Genomic DNA, 18,419 nt, shown 5'->3' on the forward strand with positions numbered 1-18,419 from the left:
ATTGAAGAGACACTGCGCCTCTCAATGTGAATGCAGATATCGCCCGCATTGTGGAACTGTCAATAGGGGCTATTTAATCAAAATATTGCTAAGGGTGACCTCTCCCAGGGTGTAAACAGAGAGTTTCTCCATGCAAAATCTATTGGCTAACAGATCCCTGCAAACCTCTTAACTGGTGCACACTAAGCCTAATGTTATATGGACTATACTGCCACGTCCTTACAGAGTGGTCCACGGGATATCATCATTGAGTCCCTGGCTCTCTAAACGTAATAAATAAATCCATTTTTGTTCCTTTAAATAAAGAAAACGTGTAGGGTTCGTAACATGGTTGGGTATGAATGGTTTCTCTAGGACAACCCAACTAAACTCGTCCTCTTTGTGATTGAACTCCAAAAAATGTTTGGTCAGCTTGGACACAGTTTTCTTGCATTTGAACGAACTTTTATGTTCAAGCATGCGGGTGCGTACTTTACGGGTTGTCATCCCCACATATCTTTTGTTGCACGGGCACGTGAGAATGTATATAACATTACAGCTGTTACAGTTGGAAAAATGTTTTAGAATCCACGGGCGCCCAGTCCCTATATCAATCTGGCTCGTCTTCTGTGTCAGCCCGCACATAGAGCAACCCCCACATGGGTGGTGCCCCTGTACAGGTGGTAATTGCCATAGAGTGTCATTAGACTCGCGCCGTGCTTCACGTGGCCGGGTGTGTATCAAACAATCTTTTAAATTTTTGGAGCGCTTGAAGGCAAACAATGGGGGTTCGATCTTATCTGTAGTGCTGTTAAGAATGCGCCAGTGGCGTCTGACAATTTTCTGCACTTGATTAGATTTCTCATTAAAAGTGCTGACAAAAGTAATTCTGGTTAAAGGTGACTTCTCCACCGGTATCTCCAAGAGGGCTTCGCGGTTGTTATTACTTGCTCGTTTTAATGAGCGCTTAACCAAAGTGGTAGGGTAATGTCGAACCTGCAGTTGCCGACAGAGATTATCAGCATGTTTCCTGTAGGTCTCTTGCGTGGAGCAGTTCCTGCGAACCCGGAGGAACTGTCCGTATGGGAGATTCTGACGCAAGGACCTAGGATGCTGACTCTCGAACAGTAAAAGAGAATTTCTCGCCATCGGCTTCCGGAAAAGTTCACTGTGTAGGCCCTCAGATGTAGAAAAAATGGAAAGATCCAAAAAAGTGATCCTCTCTTTGTTCGTCTCAATGGTGAATTGCAGGAACCTGTTCCGGCTATTAAGCCATTCATGAAAGCTCACAAGGGACTCTGCATTCCCCCGCCATACCATGAAAATATCATCGATATAGCGTTTGTAACAAACAATGGATGATAAAAAGGGATTCTCAGATGTTAATATCTCCTGTTGTTCAAAAGTATGAACATATAAATTCGCCAAGCTCGGCGCAAAAATACTGCCCATACTTGTCCCGGAGATTTGTAGGTACAGATTCTCTTCGTATCTAAAATAGTTCTCTTTCATCGCCATTCTTGCTAGCGCCATTATAAAGGGAACCGGTGTAATGGTATCTAAAGTGGCAGAATTCAGGATGGAACAAATGGCGTTCAAGGTGTCATCCTGGGGGATGGAAGTGTATAGAGACACAACATCCATGGACACAAGGATGTCGGTCTCTTGATTGAAGTCAATACCTGGCAATAGGCGCAAGACATCTTTGGTGTCCTTCAAATAGGAGGGCATGGTCAACACTATCGGCCTCAAGAAAAAATCAACAAATTCTGATAACGGCTCCAAAACAGAGCCCTGCCCTGAGATAATCGGTCTACCTGGCGGTGGTCTTTGTTCCTTGTGAACTTTAGGTAGGGTGTAGAAGTAGGGGATAACAGGGTGTTCTACCTGCAAAAATTGGGACTCATGTGGTGTAATCCAGCCTTCTGCTAAGGCTTCCTCCGTTAATAAACGGATTTCATTCTTCAGTCTTTTAGTAGGGTCAATGGTCAATAGTCTGTAGGAGCTCTCAGCACTCAGCTGGCGCTGACACTCTGCTCTGTATATCTCGGTGTCCTGTAGCACTATGGCACCGCCCTTGTCGGCAGATTTTATAACTATCGAGGGGTCACGCATCAAGGTTTGTACGGCCTGCTGGTCTGCCCTCGACATGTTAGAATAACCATTGGTAGAACCATCTGTCCAAATGGCTTCAATATCCTCTTTTACTGCCCTTTCAAAAGTAGCCACATGTGGCGGAACAGCATGGATAGGGGGTAAAAAGGTAGATTTTGGCCTCAACCCAGTGTTTTTGTCAACAGTCTCAGAAATTTTGTCCCTGAAAAAATAATATAGCCTCAACTTCCGAAAAAATTGCGCTAATTCAGTTTGTGTTCTGAATGGATCGCCTCTATCAGAAAGAACAAACCCTAGGCCCTTGTTAAGGACTTGCTCCTCACTGTCAGTCAAGACGCGACTGCTCAGATTCACAACTAAATTCTCCACATGTGCATTCAACTCTGAGGCACAGTCCTGGCCGTCTGACTGCGAGTGCCCGTGTGTGGTCCAGTTGTGTCTTCCCAGTGTACTTGTTGGGGTGGTGGGGGTAGGTTTCCCCTTCTGCGGCCTCTTGACCTCCTGGGGCCAAACCCTAAAAAAGACTGGTTATTCAAGTTTTGGTACCCAGGGTACTGGCCCATCGGTGGCTGAAACTGGTAAGGAAAAGGAGGCGTCGGGCCCCATGGAGATGGTTGCCACCAAGGGGGGACTGGTCCTGGTTGGAACCCACTGTGGTTTTGGAACCCACGCGACCTCCCTCGCCCTCTACTCCCTGACGGTGTAGGATTGTTGGTGCCCTGATCACTATCAGAGTCCGTCCCTGAACCTGAATAGTTTGAGCCATTCTTCCTCCCATTACTTTTGTATTCTGGTGCTTTGTAAGAATCACTAGTGTATGGGTATACCACTTCTAGTTTAAACTTTGCCAGGTCTTTCTTGAATTTGTCGATCTTTACTTGTAAGATATGATCAAAAAAATCTTTATGGTTTTTGTCCGACTCGTCCTTCTGTTTCTTGAAAATTGTAGTGGTGGAAATGGTGGTTTTAATGTGTGCCTCAAGGACTTGGATCTCTATCAATAAGGTGTCACATGTACGTTTTGCGGTACTTATGATCAGAATGAGCCAGTCCCTCGTGCATCGCCATGCGATGAGGGACCAATCCTTTAGGAACACTTTATCTGTTAGAAAAAGACGAGGAGCATTAGTGACCAAGAGGCCTGGTGGTGCACAGCTAGCTCTCGCATATTCTGCCATCACTAAACCGTGTGCTTGGGTCCGAGAATGAGCCTTTTTTAACGTCAAAGCCTTTGTCCAGTCATCTGCTGTCTGAACTATAGGTGTAGGGATGGAATCTAGGATGCTAGGCATATTGTCCATAAGGGACTGGAAAACAGAGTCATCATATGCCAAACCGCTTCGTTCGGCCATAGTGTTACGGTTATTAATGGAGTGAGAGGAAGGGTTTAGAGGGAACCAACATCCCCCGAGCAGTTGTAGGAAAAAAGGAGCTCAGTTGAGTATGAATATACTCAATGCTAGATTATCAAAATTATATAATCAAATAAAGACCCGCAGCCATCAGCTGCTCACACAATATTATAAAGACAGGAGAAAAGGGTCTTAGGGGAGTTTAACGACCACATCTAGGTTGAACCCCCAATACAATGATTAGAACACAAGAAAACCTAGGGGTCTAGACGAAGGTACCTTTCGTACACTTTAAACCGCAGCGCCAGCTTGCTGGAGAACAATAGTAAGGGTGGAAAACAGATGCAATTGAAAAGAAAAGGTGTGAGTGATTGTGACAAAGAAACCCGCTTGGTTTAGAGGATTCCCATCAAACATTTGTATGATCAGATTCTATCATTTGGTCATCCTCAGGGGTCTGGTGTCTCTAGATCATTGAGACACAAATGTCCCCTGTAGTATAGCGGAGCCAATGCCCACAAGTACTCAGTGACCTATGATAGACCGAAGATGGGTCTAAGTGCAGTGCAAAACTAAAAAAGTGGTGAATTTAAAATAGAATAGAGGACAGAAAATAAGTTTTATTAAGACACAATCCTCTTCCTAAATAAAAACAACATGAACAGTGCAAGGATGCAGTATGAGAACAAAGCACTGCATATCAGGCCAACATGTTTCAACCTCACAGGGAAGGACCCAAGGTTTTCGTCAGGGCCCTGTTCACAACGTTGCTACTGCGTAGTGACAAACTAATAATATATCTTTAAATATTACAGATCCCGTGTAGTAACCAAACAAAAGGATACAGCGTTAGGGTTCAAAACTCCGCCGTGCAGAAGGTTCCAAACAGTGATCTAAAAGGACAACACAAACACCCCATATATCAAAAACATCCCATATTTAAATCTTACACCCTCCATTGTTTCACAAAGGTCGAAAAATACCACTCACCCTATTCTGCCGGGGAGTGGACCTCACCTCACCTGGACTCTGACTCAGGGGTAAAGGGGAGGCCACGCTCTAAAAAAGGAAAACTGAGGCGTCAGGAGTGGAGAACATTGCAGAAGTGTATTACTCTGCTTCACATATTATCCCTCCCTACAAATGTATTACGCCTCTATTCCTAAATCTACTTTCTCCATCAACTAACCCAAGAAAAACTAGCTCTACCCAATAACACTCCTCTCCACTCTTAATGAATAACCTGTATAATGGTCAAAGAGTTCTGGACACTCAAAGTAATCATAAGTCCATGCAACCCTTAATCCGCTATAAGTTGGTCAGACACAGTCTAGTATCAAAGAAAAACTACCCGGGAAGCCTCTTAGCATAGGACTCAGTCACCACAAGGATAAACCTTACCTCTCCGTCGTTGCCCCAAGCAGAACGCTGAGACAGGGGGAGGCAACGAACGGCAGAGGGACCGGTCTTTAAGAACCGGCGCCGGGCTCCGCCCAATCGGGGGTGTGTGTGCAGGGGTGTCCCCTCCTAACTTATCAAATTGCGGTTACTCACCGCTTTCGTTGGGAAACGGCATCGCCATTGCCTGTTTACCAACCGTGCATCCCCGGTGATAGTGTCAATAGCTGCGCGCATGCGCAATGGTGATTAGTAAAGTCGCGCGATACTGCAAAACTACAGAATGACGTCAATCGCGTCACTTCTGTAGTTCGCCCGCCTTCCAAAGCTCTCGGCGAATACAATCAGCATTCTGGGCAACAAGGACTTTCTCCTGACTTCTAAGTACGACATGCACCCCGGATTCAAGTCCCATAGCAAAACGGGCCTGCCTACCCACTGTGTACAACACTTTCAAATTATATTGAAGAGACACTGCGCCTCTCAATGTGAATGCAGATATCGCCCGCATTGTGGAACTGTCAATAGGGGCTATTTAATCAAAATATTGCTAAGGGTGACCTCTCCCAGGGTGTAAACAGAGAGTTTCTCCATGCAAAATCTATTGGCTAACAGATCCCTGCAAACCTCTTAACTGGTACACACTAAGCCTAATGTTATATGGACTATACTGCCACGTCCTTACAGAGTGGTCCACGGGATATCATCATTGAGTCCCTGGCTCTCTAAACGTAATAAATAAATCCATTTTTGTTCCTTTAAATAAAGAAAACGTGTAGGGTTCGTAACATGGTTGGGTATGAATGGTTTCTCTAGGACAACCCAACTAAACTCGTCCTCTTTGTGATTGAACTCCAAAAAATGTTTGGTCAGCTTGGACACAGTTTTCTTGCATTTGAACGAACTTTTATGTTCAAGCATGCGGGTGCGTACTTTACGGGTTGTCATCCCCACATATCTTTTGTTGCACGGGCACGTGAGAATGTATATAACATTACAGCTGTTACAGTTGGAAAAATGTTTTAGAATCCACGGGCGCCCAGTCCCTATATCAATCTGGCTCGTCTTCTGTGTCAGCCCGCACATAGAGCAACCCCCACATGGGTGGTGCCCCTGTACAGGTGGTAATTGCCATAGAGTGTCATTAGACTCGCGCCGTGCTTCACGTGGCCGGGTGTGTATCAAACAATCTTTTAAATTTTTGGAGCGCTTGAAGGCAAACAATGGGGGTTCGATCTTATCTGTAGTGCTGTTAAGAATGCGCCAGTGGCGTCTGACAATTTTCTGCACTTGATTAGATTTCTCATTAAAAGTGCTGACAAAAGTAATTCTGGTTAAAGGTGACTTCTCCACCGGTATCTCCAAGAGGGCTTCGCGGTTGTTATTACTTGCTCGTTTTAATGAGCGCTTAACCAAAGTGGTAGGGTAATGTCGAACCTGCAGTTGCCGACAGAGATTATCAGCATGTTTCTTGTAGGTCTCTTGCGTGGAGCAGTTCCTGCGAACCCGGAGGAACTGTCCGTATGGGAGATTCTCACGCAAGGACCTAGGATGCTGACTCTCGAACAGTAAAAGAGAATTTCTCGCCATCGGCTTCCGGAAAAGTTCACTGTGTAGGCCCTCAGATGTAGAAAAAATGGAAAGATCCAAAAAAGTGATCCTCGCTTTGTTCGTCTCAATGGTGAATTGCAGGAACCTGTTCCGGCTATTAAGCCATTCATGAAAGCTCACAAGGGACTCTGCATTCCCCCGCCATACCATGAAAATATCATCGATATAGCGTTTGTAACAAACAATGGATGATAAACCAAGCGGGTTTCTTTGTCACAATCACTCACACCTTTTCTTTTCAATTGCATCTGTTTTCCACCCTTACTATTGTTCTCCAGCAAGCTGGCGCTGCGGTTTAAAGTGTACGAAAGGTACCTTCGTCTAGACCCCTAGGTTTTCTTGTGTTCTAATCACAGATAAATAGGCAGCACTATGAAGGCTGAGTGAAAAGGGAATTTAGAAATATTACAATAATTTTATGTACAGTCGTGATAAAGGCAAATCATCACCTACTTCCGCTAGAGAAGACAGGAACATTACACTGTATTAAAATAAAAAGAGTTGCATCCTCGGCAGGTAAGATCTCAGAAATTCACATCAGCTCTGTTTAGAGTGCATCAATAAAAAGAGACGTAGTAGAGTTAAGTCAGCCATACCATCTTTCGCTCATGCAGAAAACCTGCTTGATTTTGTAAATAGGGTAGGCGTCCCACACAGGCAGGTGAAATTTGTTGCTCCATTTAGCTGCAGGATATCCTTGGTTGCTCCTTGTAACCGCGTGTTCACTTTAAAAAATGCCTCCACATTGGATGTAAACCCCGAAACTGCATCACAACTGTAAACGTACATTTTTGTGTAATATTAACAATTTTTGCTATTCACTAACTCCGACATAATAGTAAATTTACAACTGCTGACACTCCTCAGTCAAGGCGGACGACTCCACATATAAAAATAAGGCAGGCCTATCATTTTATGTGATAAGTTATCTGCTCTAACTACGGAGTCTCCGCAGTCATAAACTTACTTTCAGTTAATAGTAACTTTACGACTACAGAGACTCCACAGTCGGGGTAGAGAACTCTGCACATGAAAAGATTGACCTGTCCTGTATTTGTATGTGCAGAGTTCGCTGCCCCGACTGTGGAGTCTCCGATGAGCTCAGAGTTTGTGAATAACAAAAACATACTAAACTTACCCAAAAGTTTTAATTTACCTTTGTGAATCATGCCCTTTGGGCCTAATTCACAGAGGTGAAACTATTTGGGAAATTTACACTTTTGGGGCCCGATGTAGGTAAATCTTTTTTACCACTTCTTAAATACCGATTCATACCGAATCGGTATTTAAGAAGTGGTAAAAAAGAGGAGGGCAGATGTAGGTAATTTTATTTTTATAATTACCGAATCGGAAGGAATCGGTACTTACCGATTCGGTAAATACCGAATCGGTAATGCCCATTGATTCCTATGGGCATTGAAGCCCATAGGAAGCAATGGGCATTACCGAATCGGTATTTACCAAATCGGTAAATACCGAATTTTGCAAGGGTGCAGGGGGTGTCACTTTGACACTCTCTGGCACCCCAATTACAGGCATGTGTGCCATGTGGCACACAGACATGCCCTAAGGGCATGTCTGTGTGTCACATGGCACAGGTGTGCATGCACAGATGTGCATGCACACCTGGATTCGGTATTTTACTACCCAATAGGATTGGGTGGTAAAATACCGAATCTGAAAGGCCTGTGGCACTGTTTGCAGTGCCACCTACATGTGAGATTTACCGAATCTGTAAAAAAGGTCCCCTACATCTCAATGACCCGTTTACCGGTCGGTAACGGCCGAATTCGGCCGTTACCGACCGGTAATGGCCACCTACATCGGGCCCTAAGTGATTTTTCTGCTATTTGGCTAGTCATAAAATCTGAGTGTGAATAGCCAAAAAATAGAAAACCTACTTATAAGTGTAAATTACTCAAAACTGTATAGTCCCCAGGACCTTCAATTTGATGAAGACATGTAAGTTACACTTTTGGAGTAACTTTACACTTGGATTTTGTGAATAGACAAAAAGTAGTAAACTGACTCAAAATGTATATTACAGAATAGTGTAAGTTACCTATGTAAATCAGGTCCTAATTGCATCCCACTCAATAGGTAGTGAACTTTTTTTCTGCTCCTTTAAACATATGTACCCTTCGGCTGGCCAAAGGCTTTCCCTCTTTCGCCTTGCCCTGCGTTTCATGTACGTGAAGAAACATCCTCCTAATATTGTGCAGGATCAAAATGTATGCCAAAGTGATAACCCTTGCAGAAGGGGTTTGCAGTTTTCTGAGGCGCCTTCTGTAATTCACAAGTACCCCAGGGGGGCACAAAAGTAAGAACCAGCACCAGAGCACGTTTTGCAAATCAACTCTACATTTTTTAACAAGAATGTCTGATTATGTAAAAAACTACTATTAGAAATGTTACAACATGATTAAAATATTCTCAATTTTTCATTTAGGATCCTGTGCTTCATTTTAGCTGGTGGTTTACAGTGCTCGAAATCAGCACTTAATTGGTAACACTGGCCCTTATGACAGTGTACCACATGGCGGTGCTGTTTGTTTAAATTAGAGATGAGCAAAACAGTAGTTGTTTATTAAAGTATTATACATGAAAAGTTTCTTATACCTACCGCCCATGCCATTCTTCTAGCTCTGGAGGCCTGAAATATTCTGAACTGTCACACTTGTAGAAGTGTGATGGCTAGTAGTTGTGATAGTATTGTCATTGACAGCGCTGGCAAGAGCAATGGGGGTGCAAGGTGCAGTGGCCTCCAGACGAGGGCCCTGGCACTTATTGTTTCACAAATTAAGCACCGGACAAAATATTTCAATGAACTAACATGTGATTGAAATTGCCAGTAGGCTACATTCATGCCAGCAGGCTGCCTGTCAGCCTTTCTCATGTTCTCCACCTTTCATTTTCAGGTGCAGAAAAAATGCTATTGGCCAAGATGGGACAGAAGATATATCGGCATCTGGCATCAGGTATACAGGGCCAGGGCCATGATAAAGTCAAAGTGGGTGTCTCAGGATGCAAAACATATGGGCATGCAACAGAATTGGAAGGGTGTACCACACATTGAGTATGGCCCTACATGATCATAAATGGCATTTTATTGTACTAGCTGTGTCATGAGTACTCGTTGAGTTAGGGCAAGAAAGGTGTCAAATCGATTACATGATGTTCCTTTATTATTCTGAACGTACTTGTTTATGTTTATGTTTATTAAAACTTTTATAGCGCGCTCTGTTACCACGGGGTATCCTGGCGCGGAATGAAATGTGTAGTTCCTTCCAATGCGTTGTGAATGTGTTTGATAAAAACAATATGTCTTTCATAATTTCATTTTAACGCATTACCATCTGCGTTTCTTGCCAGTAGACGATCATTGTAACCATACATTTTGGAGGGTAGAAAGTGTTTGTATACAATTTACAGTGTACCTGCCAAATGAATGCTCCGTGGGGACGTCATTTTATCACGACACACAGTGAGTACAGTGAAGTATGTGGACGTTTTCAACGTTGTTATTTTGTTTGGTTACGCTAAACGTGTATTTGTAAGACAAAGAACTTTACAATGGTTGTTACAGCAGGGTTACGTTTGAGGTTCCCATTCTAAACCACTAAAAAGCAATCTCATACCAGGACTGCACCCACCGATGCACAAATATATTGGCATGTGCCACAACAGCTTTGAAAAACTTTTCCTGACTTTCTCATATACGAAAGGAGTCTCTATAGGCAGATAACTCGAGTGGTACACAATGCCAAAGAAACCTATGAATTGGGCTATAATTATGCTCACCAGAATCTAGCATGGACTACATCACTGTTGTCCCTCATGCACATAAACTCTTCTCTTGGTGTGAGTGGCAAACACATCAACTGTACCATCACTGTTTTCTATTACAGGGTTGTTTTGCAACCAACTGATTAGTGCTATAACTGTGCATGGAGAAATAGTGATGCAAAAATATGGCTGCCAAGATGTATTTACCAGTGACAGTCGTCACTGTAGATTGGATTTTAGAAGGTAATCTTACAAGAAGTCTTGAGTGAAACGGATTAAGCTCCTTTGGCTTTCAAGACAATATAAAATGGAAAGATTTTCAACTAAAAGCAGCTCCTCATCGCTGCATCTGTTGCTGCTGCTCCTTTTACTAAAATTAACTGTCACCAGGTGCTGTGAGAAGAGTTGAATATACACTTTCACACATAACTCTGGCTCTTCTTCGTTATGCTTCTTCATTGCAAATCCTTTTTTTTGTGTGGAGTTTTATATAGCTAACTAGACCCGGAGGTATCAGAGCGCTTTACATGAGCACCGGTTATGTTACATACGAGGCATTCGTTTGTGTTAGTCACGGGAAGATTAAATGATTTGCCCAGAATCACAGAATGTTGAGCGTCCAGCCGAGACTCGAACCTGGTTGCCCAGCTCCGAGATTGACGCCCTAGCCGTTTGACCACATTCTCTCCCCAAAACATGTATATTTGATTAATGCTTCCATGTTTACTTTCTTCAAATGTAATGAGACCACAAACAATGCGTTGTGTAAACTGCATTCAATTAGGTACCATTGACGATCACTGAACAAAGAACTTGAGGAAACAGATATTGGAATGTTTTATTTCACATTGTATTTTCAATGCTTTCCCACTGTAGCCTCCTATCAGTTCATCATGAAATGTATTGCTGTGCCTCAATCGTTTACCCCAGATTCTACATCTGGTAATTTGCAGCTATGGCATACAAAAAGTTGATAACAAAACTCATTATCTGACATCCTACGTCATACTATTGCTATGTAATAAAGGCCTTCCAAGCCAGTATGACAGGGCTTCCTAAGAACCTGTCAGTGCAGAGCTGCTTGTTTGCTTCGAATAAAATACAAAAAGCACAGTTGCCAGATTTGGAAGGTAGACACGGAAGGTAGTGCGGGCTTGGTTAAGGAGGGCAGGTAATGTTGTTTGCACATTTGTGTCAGCACTGATAGGCTATGTTATGCATGGCTCATTACATTACTCCTCTTCTCCTGCGTAGCAGTTGTACGCAAGCGGTGATGATTGATAGAGCGCGCAGGTCACCCGACTAGTTTTACCATACTCACCTGGGCCCATAAGCATGTCAAACTCATTGACCAGGTAACCTGTGCTTACTTTATTCTCTCTAATCAGTGATTTATGAACTTTGTTTAGGACCTATACCATTGACTTACCAATCCTCGTCACTGGTACCTAAAGTCCTAAGGGATCAAGGGTGATAGAATAATAACGTAGTATAAACAGTACTTTGCATTTCATAAAATAACCACAAACACTGGAAGATTTAAAACTCTTTATCTATGAAAATCCTCAAATATCACAGTCCTTATGTGTGTAATTAAAGCTTTCTCAATTAGGGAACTATACAACTTCTTAGCTATCAAGAAAGCCCTAACAAAATCTAAACTAACCAAACACAAGCCCTTAATCTTCCAGTACATGGAAAACATAAACAGGGCAGGTCACCAGGTCTCACACTTGTACAAGCTCCTCCGCCCAGTATCCTCCAACCTAACCAGCAGCTACTGGGTAACACAACTTGGCTCCAACCTCACAGAACAAGAACTACAAACCTTCTGGGTGGCCCCATCAAAAAACATGATATCCCCAGTGCTAGCACAAACTAAATTCTGGCTTTTACACCAAGCATTCTGGACACCAGCTCGCCTAGCATCATTAGGCCTGAAAGATAAAGACAGCTGCTGGAATTGCGGCGCAGTAAGAGGAGACCTCGCACACCTCATCTTCCACTGTAGTAAGGTCAGCAAATTCTGGGGGAAGGTGTTCAGCACTCTAGTACAGTCATTTGCCACAACATCCACCGCTCATATCACAACAGATCTAGCCACACAACAAGACAAAAACCTCCTGGACTTCCCCCTAACAACAGCAGTCGAAACAGTACTAGCCAAATGGAAGGACACCACCAAAGCCACATTCAAGGGGTGGCTAAATTGGGTCACATTTCTCAGAGGGGCAGACATCACTGCATTAAGACAGACACCAGGGAGAAACCCCAACCGAGGAATGTTGTCAAAATTAGACAAATTCCTCAGTTCATACAAACCTCCATAAAACATCTGTATACGCCTGACCAGCTGCTAGCAACCCAGCGAAGAGGGTGAGATCTTACACTAAACCGCCACCAAACACATCTATATTTTGTCTTTATGTCATATGCTCAACTGTTGCACGCGCCCAGACGCAAAAACCTATTTGTTCAATGTTAAATGTTTAATGTTGTTTGCAGAAATGAGGGGCAAACACAAGTGTAAATCGCGTATCCCTACTGGCATGCCCGTGAAACCTCATATTTGTTATATGTCACAACGTTTCTATTTTTGTACTGTGTAAAATACCAATAAAAATATAAAAAAAAAAAATGCTTTCTCAATTACGAAAATGATGATAAAAGCAATGATATGCAAAGAAGTTGCAAGACTTAATTTTAGCATTGAAACATAGGAAGAGAAAGAAAAGGAAAACGAACAATGACATACCCGCATTAAATATATTTACCTAGAATGATGTGAAGACAACCTGGCCACGGTCTGGGATAAAGGACAGAACCCCGGAAATGCAGGTATCAACAGGAAAGAACAGGTGATGCAGGTGCCAGCAGGAAAGAACAGGTGCAGACCAGAAGCAGGGCATGTACGGGCCAAATTGAATCAGGACAGGACCACCTCAGGCTAGAACTGGCACCCACAGCTAAAGGGACAAATGCCAGCGTTGGACCCTCTCTGCAGCTAACAGTTGAACCCCGATTGGGTCAGCGGATCTTCTGACAGAGTGCTTCGCCAGCACCCCAGCTTCCCGAACCCCGATTGGGTTATCGAATCTTCTGACAGAGTTCTCCGCCAACAACTGTGCTCTCGATCCCTATTGAGTGCATTGGGTCAGTGACAGGTCAGCTATTCGGACAAGTCAAACAATTTCTCTAGCTAAGCCTACTCTAGTTATACTATTTTCCAGGTCAGTGTACCACCCCCCCAATGTTGTAAGTGTAAGGATCCCCAATTTTGATTGGACAGATGACGGGGAGAGGTCATCACACCATATCAAAATGAAACTTTTCCCCTTGGAATATTAAATTAGCGTTCCCGCCCATCAATTTATTTTCCCATGCACTTTTATTCCACCCGGCAGTGAATGTATCAATAACGAGTACAATGTTTTAGGCCTTCTTTCTCTCTGCGGATCAGGAGGTGAGATTCCCAGGCGTATCTTCTAGCAGGCCAGAATTTGGCCAGAGTTCAATAACAATGACTCGATAGTTCTTAGGCTCTTGTGCGCAGGCTCAAAGGTTTCAATATGGAGTGCAGTGGGTTTCAAGATGGAGTATCGGACATATTTCAGGCTCAGAAGTACGATTACATGAAAAATAGAAAAGAAACAGTTTTAGAACAAGAATACATGAATGCACTGTATACCACTTATCTCTACTCTATTCCCATTATTTTATTTTTAACTACAGCATTAGAGATTAGGCAGAACGAACAGCTTAGCATAAGCAGCGGTGCAAGCTTCATGCATGTTGTGACACAAAGTAGCTGTCTTAGTTCTAGTGCACAGAAGCAAAAGTTTCCCTCCAAGCATAGTAGTACGTCATGTCACTTGGGTATGAAGAGAGGCATGCGCAGTAGGAAATCCCGCATAGCAGCAGCCATTTTAGTGCAAGCGGATTATAGTTAGTAAAAGCACATTGAAAAGCTTCCCCTAGATACTAAATGTGTCAGGAGGTGCAATTATAAGTACACAAAACATGTTAATTAGTACATTAACATTATGTCGAGAGGGTTGAGTCCAAGCAAGTCGCTTTACGTGCGAATCCTTGATCCATCATAATGTTGGGAGGCATCCATGACATAAAGTTACAAATGGATTAAAAGTAAATTATGAGACATTTTTCACCTCAGAGTTCTGAGTGACATCATAGACAACTCGATCTTCGCCCGCACTGTCTTTATGATATCACTCAGAACTTCTCAGAGAAACAAATGCCCTTAATTCACTGTTACCCATCTATAATTCCATAGGTTCAGCATGGCTCCCATAGTAAGCCTCTATCATTTGTACCAGATTCTAAATCTGCTAATTAATTGCATGATGTAGCAACAAATGGTTACAAAACTCATTACCCACTTTTGCTATGTCATAAAGGCTTTCTAGGCCAGGCTGGCATGGATTCCTGAGAGCCTCTCAGTGCAGCACTACTTCTCTGCTTTGACTGAAAGCAAAAAGCACAGCTTCATTAGGAGGAAGGAAGGCAGGTAAGGTGGTGGGGGTTGGTTATGGATGGCAGGCAAGGTACATTTTCACATTTGAATGAGGGAGGATAGGCCATGGTATGTATTGTCACCCATTACTCTTCTGCCTCTGCATAGTTGTTGAAGGAGGGGTAAAGGATTTGGGGGGCCAGGTATAACAACAAATTATAGATGGGTAAAAAGTGAATTACGGGGACACATATTATGGGTTATCTATTTAAATAATGGGTATTGTATTTAAAATGTGTTCTCGTTTTTTATGAGGATTATGTAACTTATTTTTATCTGAACAAATTCCTTCCTAATAAATTCCTGCAGATTATTGGGGTTCTGGGCAAATGGTCAGTATTTGATGTTGCAGAACCAAGATGTCTTTCGAATGCTGCTGCAGTGGCACATTGATATTGTTTTTTTTTTAGTGTTCCTTCTAATTCAACACTTTCCCCCCAGAGTTGGAAGATATGAAGGAAGGAAGTGAAGTAATTCCACAGAAGTAAACAGCTCCTGTTAGTCAAAGTCTGATCCTCCCTTTGTGACTGATTTAATACAGCCAGGTCAATGTAACCAATTGGTCCGTGGAGATCTTGTCAACCTATTTATATTCACTGTGATATCCTCTTAATCTGAATGTGTAATTTCTACCTTACATTTGAGGCAGGTATTGGGAGCCTCTTTTATGAAAGCTGTTCTATCGCTGCTTGAAAACAGTGATGTAACAGTTTTCTCTACGCTCTCCTTGCGACATGATGGATGTGTCATATTTACTGTATGATGCATCATGTTGCAAGGAATGAAAGATACTTCAGTATTCATTCATTCATTCATTATTTACTTTATTCGGTTATAATACAAAGTACAACCATAAAAGTACATTTAATATTACGTTAAAAATATATGACAAAAATAAACCTGTTACATTTCATTAATAAATAGATTTCCGGAATCTAAAAACATTTTTAAGAAACACAGAGACAGATGCAACTGTTAATATGCTATCTAATCTTTAGATGGCTAAAAAAGCAGGGCGACACTGGTTTACTTCCAAGATCTTCAAAATGGGAACAATCCATCTTTTCCTAAGCACTGTATAAAATTTACAAAAAAACAAGATATGGATGTCTGATTGTTCAGACAAATCATCACATGGGCACTTACTAAGGTGCTTCAACCAATTATTCCTATTTGGAAAACGTAAAAATCTAAATACAAGATTTACCCTAAAACGTATAAATAAAAACCGTTCAAAATCGCTCATGTGTAGCTTAACATAAGGTTGCATGTTATTCAAGGTCATAATTAGTTGGTGCGTAACCACGGTCTTTTTCGTCATTTCAGCATTGGTTCTGCGCTCACCCAAATACTCCATGCATATATTGCTAAGATCTTTTCTAGGTACCTAGCACAGCGATACAGGGTTCTCATAGTAATCATGGCAGCCTATATTTAAAAGAAACTTCTTTACATAGCTTAACCATCCCATCTTAGCGCCATTTTCTAGGCTCATCACGTCCCTCACAATAGAACGATTAAGAACACACTCCTTGGTGGTCCAAACCCTATGCCACAGAAGAACCGGGGCCACCTTGATGATATCTTCAATATATGGTTGACCTAGTTCAGTGTGACAAACGTACGTTGAAACACTTTCAGGGACTGATAGGAGGTATCGCATAAAAATGTTTTCCACCACCTGCAACGATTTGACATTAGCATAACCCCATATTCCTGCCCCATATATAGCAATTGCTACACAGATCACTTTATAAATAGTTAAAAGTTAATTTATTGGTTTATTGCCCATCTTTTTGCAAACATTTTTCAAGGCCATTATGAATTTACAAAATAACAGCCTCCTTGTTTTTATTGCACTAGTCCATAGGCCAGATTGATCAAACAATACACCTAAGTATGGGAAAGTTGGGGTAAAATCTAAAGGTTTCGAATTAATGTACATTGTTTTTTTCTTCTTATTCGCCCCAGGTCCACAATTCATGCAGAACGTCTTAGTACAATTAATTCCCAAGTCTAGGTTGGTCATACATTTTGAAAAAGAAGTGACCATCCTTTGCATGGCGAAGGGCGTCCTGGCCATTAAGACAGCGTCATCAGCATATAGTAGTGCAGGGACAGATCTATTAGCTATCATCGGCATGTCCCTACACTCCCGTAACAATGTTTTTTCCAAATCGTTTATATAGATTGTAAATAGAAAAGGGGCAAGGACGCAGCCCTGCCGCACTCCTCTTGCAATGGCGAAAGTCTTGGTACACTCTCCATTTGTACCATACCTGACTCTGGCTAAAGCCCCCAAATAGAGCTCCCTAAGAAAATTTATAATATTGTTCTCCACCCCAAGTTTCTCTAAGATCAGCCAAAGTTTACTATGAGTGACGCAGTCAAAGGCTGACGTCAAGTCAACAAATGTTAAAAATATGCGACTCCCCTTAGCTTTGGTGTATTTTTTTAAAAGAATGTGTAAGTTAAGACCCTGGTCGATAGTACCAAGGCCATTCCTAAACCCATATTGAAGATCACTCTGCCCAAAGTCTTAATCTATTTAAAATGACACTGCCAGAAGTCTTAATGGATGAGTCCAATAGTGATATACGACGATAGCATAAACAATTAGCCCTATCTCCCTTTTTAAAAATAGGGACAATAATAGACTCATACCATGAAGGTATCAAAGCATTAGAACAGGATGCATTAAACAGTTGTGTAAGACGTGGACCCCATATATCCATATTACTTTTGTACAGGTCAACCGGGACCCCGTCGGGGCCTGGGGCCTTTCCTCCCAAACTAGTTTTAATGCTTACAATTACTTTGTTCAGGGTAATACCCAGATCCAATTTAATGTTGGTACGTGTGGTCTCATCAATCACATGGTTCTGAGGTAATGATGGCACCAAAGGTCTCGGGGAACTGTATAAGTCTGCGTAGTGCTTTACCCTTTCATTCTCAGTAATGGCTATTTCAACCTAGCTCTATTTTTATCAGTTAAAAAAGGGGAATTAACTGCTAGCCAAAAAGCTGCAGTGTCTCTGATTGAAGATGCCTCACACAAAGAATCCCAGGCTTCCTTTTTAAGGTTATCCTTTCTCTTTTTCAAGATCTTCTTATAGTTCTTTCACAACTCCCTAATTAAAATCCGGTCTTTAACGGGGGCATTTAAGGCATGTTTGAGATTGGAATAAGCCTTAGTGCAAGCTGTATCAAACCAGCCCACTAGTTTCTCTTTAGGGTTTTTCGTATTCACCCAAAGGCTGTTTTTAATGTTTGAGGAAATAATCACAAAATGATTAATATTTACAAAATCCGCCGAATTTTCATCCAGGCAAAGATCAATACTGGATTTCCATTCATTAACTAAATTGTAAAGAAAATCCGCAGGAACCACTTCGGTCCATTTTAGGGAGTAGCCATTTTGTCTATTCAAGGAAATATTGTCTATATGTTGCCTTGAAGTTTTAACTTTGGCACGGTTAGTGGATAGATTTAAAACGTCCATGCTTAGAGGGAAATGGTCACTCAATGGAGAGTCTAGGGTGTTAAAGGTTTGAACCTGTCCGCCATACCTAGCCGATATCAATATAAAATCTATTGTTGAGAACACTCCTCTGCCATTAAAGGTGGGGCAAAAAGGGACCTCT

The 18,419-nt window shown here is 42.2% G+C and overlaps 1 protein-coding gene across 1 annotated transcript in view; it reads left to right on the forward strand.

Moving 5' to 3' along the window:
- The window catches only part of IL1RAPL1 (interleukin 1 receptor accessory protein like 1), a 2,344,491-nt gene that overhangs the window by 996,728 nt on the left and 1,329,344 nt on the right, over positions 1-18,419 (forward strand). The window contains exon 4 of the mRNA XM_078656096.1: positions 9,374-9,433. Within this exon, the coding sequence (XP_078512222.1) occupies positions 9,374-9,433 (60 nt within the window). The remainder of the gene's footprint in view (positions 1-9,373; positions 9,434-18,419) is intronic.

Source organism: Lissotriton helveticus, chromosome 8 (genome assembly GCF_964261635.1).
Source record: "Lissotriton helveticus chromosome 8, aLisHel1.1, whole genome shotgun sequence".
Taxonomy (NCBI): domain Eukaryota; kingdom Metazoa; phylum Chordata; class Amphibia; order Caudata; family Salamandridae; genus Lissotriton; species Lissotriton helveticus.